Raw genomic sequence first — 5000 nt, forward strand, 5'->3', positions numbered from 1 at the left:
AGACACGTACACACACACACACAGATACGTACACACACACACAGATACGTACACACACACACAGATACGTACACACACACACACACACACACACACAGATACATACACACACACACACACACAGATATGTACACACACACACACACACACACACACACACACACGAAGATGTATGTCGATGACGTCTTGAATACGACTGAACAGACGTGATCATTCGTAAATGTAGTATTTGTATGTTGGGTGTAGCAGTGCATGTTGGGTAGTGTAGTCTACCTTCTTCTTGGGCCTCTCCTCCTCAGAAATGCTCCACTCACAGGGCACCGGCTCCTCATTGGCCAGCTGGATCGTGGTCACTTGACACAGGCCGCACTGGATGCTGTCAAACTGCAGTGTGTGGGTGGAGACGGCGAGGGAGGGCATGGTTACCATGGCATGCAGACGAATCTGCACTGCAGGGCCTCCGACCACCTGTCAATCAAATACAACACACCTGTCAATCAATCAATCAATCTCTCACTATAAGACAACGCCCTGCATTGTAAGTTGTCAGTAACGGGACAGTGAAGAACCCTGAATAACTCCTTGGTTGCTATGGCAGTATGTCTGGGGTCATTGTCTTACTGTATGAATGATCAAATACATTTGGAGGTATTTGCTTGTACTCGAGCAGAAAAGATGTTTCTGTAAACTTCAGAATACATTCTGCTGTTGCTGTCAGCAGTTACATCATCAATGAAGACAAGTGAGACAGTTCTAGTGGCAGCTATACATGCCCAAACCAGAACACCCCCTCCACCATGTTTCACAGATGAGATGGTATGCTGTCAATCTTAGGCAGATCCTTTTTCTGGAAACGTTCCTCTTCAATCACTCTGGTACAACATAATATTAATCTCCTCTGTCCACAAGACCTATTTCAGACCTCTGCAGGCTTTAGGTACTTTTTTAGCAACGTGACCGTCCTTTTTGAGGACAACTAGTGGTTTGCACCTTGCAGTGAAGCGTCTGTAGTTCTGCTGGTGAAGTATTGTGTGGATGGTCTCTGACACATTGACGCCTGCCTCCTGGAGAGGGTTCCTGATCTGTGGGACAGTTGTTTTGGGGGTTTTCTGAATCATGGTGACCATCCTTCAGTCATCTACTGTAGAAGTCTTCCTTGGCCTACCAGCTGTTTGTGATTGCTGAGCTCAGCAGAAGCTTTAATGATGTTACAAACTGTTGATTTTGAAGTCTAAGGTTTTGGCTGTTTCTGATAGTTATAGTTAATAAAGCCTTCCCTGACTTTCATTGAGTCTCTTTGGTCCTCATGTTGACAGACTCCAGAGGCATCAATACAGACATGTCCAACCGGCTGTCAAGCCAATTGTCCCATCAACGTTTGGGTGAAACAGGCTGACTCTGCAGAAAAGTGTTGTTATTTTAAAACGGTGAAACCAAGACCATCAAATAAAAGCTGAGAAACTCTTTTCAAAGTAAATGTTTCAAATCCAAACTTTTGGAGCAAAGAAAAAATACTTCTGACGCAGGGCGCTGCATATACGGTATTTCCCTCCCTCCCCCCTCTCTACCTGTATAGGCAGGACAGCGGTGGCCTCCCCCAGGTCCAGGTTGGCTCCTCTGGGGTCAAAGGTCACCTGGAAGGTCTCTGTCTGACAGAAGGGCAGGTTCTTGACCCGGTCCAGCTCGACACTGAAGCCTGAGGAGGACATGTCTGGGTCAGAACCAGCGCACACACACACACACACACACTACACACTACACACACTACACACACACATACCACACACTACACACACACTACACACTACACACACACACACACACACACTACACACACACACACATACCACACACTACACACATACACACATACTACATACTACACACTACACACTACACATACTATGCACTACACACACAATCACACTACACACACTCACCACACTACACATTCCCCCCCCCCCCAGGCACCTGTTCCGGCCAGCGGGCGGCGGTCAGCCCTGAAGGACACAGCCAGGGGTCCAGGGTTGGTAACCGTGACGATGTGAGTGGGAACACTGCCGTGGATCACATAGCCCAGGTCCAGGACGTAGTCTGGCAGCACCAACCTGAACACAGACACACGTGTGTGTGTGTACGTGTACGTGTACGTGTACGTGTGCGTGTGTGTGCGTGTGTATGTGTGTGTGTGTGTGTGTCTTTACCTGTTGAGCTTTTTGCGCCACTTGCTAGTTGAACCAAGTGTTTCCATCTCCATGGCAACGGCGTTTTCCTTCACCAGAAGCCTCTCTACCTCCATCTGCAGCAGCACATCATACTACACACACACACACACACACACACACACATATTTCTGTCTACATCGGACATGTATGATATACTACAGATCAAGAGGCAGACAGACAGGCAGGCAGACAGACAGACAGGCAGGCAGACAGAGAGACAGACAGGCAGACAGACAGACAGACAGACAGACAGACAGACAGACAGACAGGTCTACTGACAGACAGGCAGACAGATAGGTCTACTGCCAGACAGACATACAGACAGGTCTACTGACAGACAGACAGACAGGCAGACAGACAGATAGGTCTACTGACAGACAGGCAGGCAGACAGACACAGACAGATAGGTCTACTGACAGACAGGCAGACAGACAGGTCTACTGACAGACAGACAGACAGACAGGCAGACAGACAGATAGGTCTACTGACAGACAGGCAGGCAGACAGACACAGACAGACAGACAGGTCTACTGACAGACAGGCAGACAGACAGGTCTACTGACAGTGGGGAGGTAGTGGTCAGACGTGAGGTTCAGGCCTTCCTCTCTCCCTCCGTCTCCTGGCTCCGCCTCCAGACACGCCCTGGCCTGCTGCACCACGCCACGATACCTCTCCTCTTCTACACACAGCAGGGTTAGGACAGGGTTAGGGCAGGGTTAGGGTTAGGACAGGGTTAGGACAGGGTTAGGACAGGGTTAGGACAGGGTTAGGACAGGGTTAGGGTTAGGACAGGGTTAGGGCTAGGGCAGGGGTAGGACAGGGTTAGGGCAGGGTTAGGACAGGGTTAGGGCAGGGTTAGGACAGGGTTAGGACAGGGTTAGGACAGGGTTAGGGCTAGGGCAGGGTTAGGGCTAGGGCAGGGTTAGGACAGGGTTAGGGCTAGGGCAGGGTTAGGGCAGGGTTAGGACAGGGTTAGGGCTAGGGTTAGGGCTGGGTTAAGGCAGGGTTAGGGTTAGGGTTTGGGCAGGGTTAGGGCAGGGTTAGGGTCAGGGTTAGGGCAGGATTAGGGTTAGGGCAGGGTTAGGGTTAGGGTAGGGTTAGGGCAGGGTTAGGGTTAGGGTTAGGGTCAGGGTTAGGGTTAGGGCAGGGTTAGGGTTTGGGCAGGGTTAGGGCAGGGTTAGGGTCAGGGTTAGGGCAGGATTAGGGTTAGGGCAGGGTTAGGGTTAGGATTAGGGCAGGGTCAGGGTTAGGGTAAGGGTTAGGGCAGGGTTAGGGTAAGGGTTAGGGCAGGGTTAGGCTTAGGGCAGGGTTAGGGCAGGTTTAGGGTGAGGGGTAGTACGTACGGAGGTCCCGGGGCAGGTCCAGGCTGAGGCGGGGGAACAGGCCCTGCCCTCTCAGGGTGACGGTCCGCGGCTCGTAGAACGCCACCTGCAGCTGGAAGGTCTGGAGGAACGCCTCAGGAACCCCCGGCAGGTACATCACACTCAACCTCCGCTCCGTATGGGCCTCCATGTAGCCCTGCACACACACACACACACACACACACACACAAACAAACACACACACACACACACACACACACACAAACACACACACAAACAGTATGTGTTTTAGGTTGAAGATAACATGGTGCGTGTGTGTGCGTGTTGGTGTGTGTGTGCATGCCTTGCGTGCGTGTGTGTGTGTGCTTAGGTGCATATGTCTTTGTGTGTGTGTGTGTGCGCGCGTGTTGGTGCATGTGTGTGTGTGTGTGTGTGTGCATGCTTTGGTGCATGCGTATGTGTGTGTGTGTGTGTGTGTGTGTGTGTGTGTGTGTACCGTAGCAGGGAGGACCAGGGGCTGGCGGGGGCGGGGCTGGTGTGGTAGCTCCTCCCCCAGCAGGCTGTAGGTGAAGCCCACCCTCCCCGTGTTCCTGAGGGTCAGCTCCGCCTCCGCCACACGGTCAAACAGCTGAGGAGACACGGTTGAAACACGCTCACACGGTTGAAACACGCTCACACGGTTGAAACACGCTCACACACTATTAAGGAGGAGTTAGGGCGTAGTATGTAGTGTGTAGGGTGTAAAGTGTAGTGCATAATGTATAGTGTTTGTGTGTGTGTATGTGTGTGTGTGTGTGTGTGTCTGTGTGTGTGTGTGTGTGTGTGTGTCTGTGTGTGTGCGTGCGTGTGTGTGTGTAGTGTGTGTGTGTATGTGTGTGTGGGTGTCTGTGTGTGTGCGTGCATGCGTGTGTGTGTAGTGTGTGTGTGTAGTGTCTGTAGTGTGTGTGTGTGTGTGTGTAGTGTGTGTGTGTGTGTGTAGTTTGTGTGTGTGTGTGTTTGTAGTGTGTGTAGTGTGTGTGTGTGTGTGTGTGTGTGTGTGTGTGTGTGTAGTGTGTGTGTGTAGTGTGTGTGTGTAGTGTGTGTAGTGTGTGTGTGTGTGTGTAGTGTGTGTGTGTGTGTGCGTGTAGTGTGTGTGTGTGTGTGTGTGTGTGTGTGTGTGTGTGTGTGTGTGTGTGTAGTGTGTGTGTGTGTGTGTGTGTGTGTGTGTGTGTGTGTGTGTGTGTAGTGTGTGTGTGTGTGTGTGTGTAGTGTGTGTGTGTGTGTGTAGTGTGTGTGTGTGTGTGTGTGTGTGTGTGTGTGTGTGTAGTGTGTGTGTGTGTGTGTGTGTGTGTGTGTGTGTGTGTAGTGTGTGTGTGTGTGTGTGTGTGTGTGTGTGTGTATGTGTGTGTGTGTACCTGCAGCCCCAGGTCTATGGAGGTGGTGTCCAGGCTGTAGGTGAGCTGGGAGGCCTCCC

General features: G+C 51.4%; 1 protein-coding gene across 1 annotated transcript in view; it reads right to left on the reverse strand.

Moving 5' to 3' along the window:
* The window catches only part of hydin (HYDIN axonemal central pair apparatus protein), a gene marked incomplete at both ends in the record, with an annotated part of 76260 nt that overhangs the window by 45079 nt on the left and 26181 nt on the right, over positions 1-5000 (reverse strand). The window contains 8 exon segments of the mRNA XM_083665632.1: positions 274-468; positions 1569-1696; positions 1972-2108; positions 2205-2317; positions 2789-2904; positions 3569-3743; positions 4044-4175; positions 4942-5000. The exon segment at positions 4942-5000 is cut by the window's right edge and continues 151 nt beyond it. Of these exon segments, the coding sequence (XP_083521758.1) occupies positions 274-468; positions 1569-1696; positions 1972-2108; positions 2205-2317; positions 2789-2904; positions 3569-3743; positions 4044-4175; positions 4942-5000 (1055 nt within the window).

The sequence above is a fragment of the Argentina silus genome, assembly GCF_951799395.1.
Source record: "Argentina silus genome assembly, chromosome: 3".
NCBI lineage: Eukaryota > Metazoa > Chordata > Actinopteri > Argentiniformes > Argentinidae > Argentina > Argentina silus.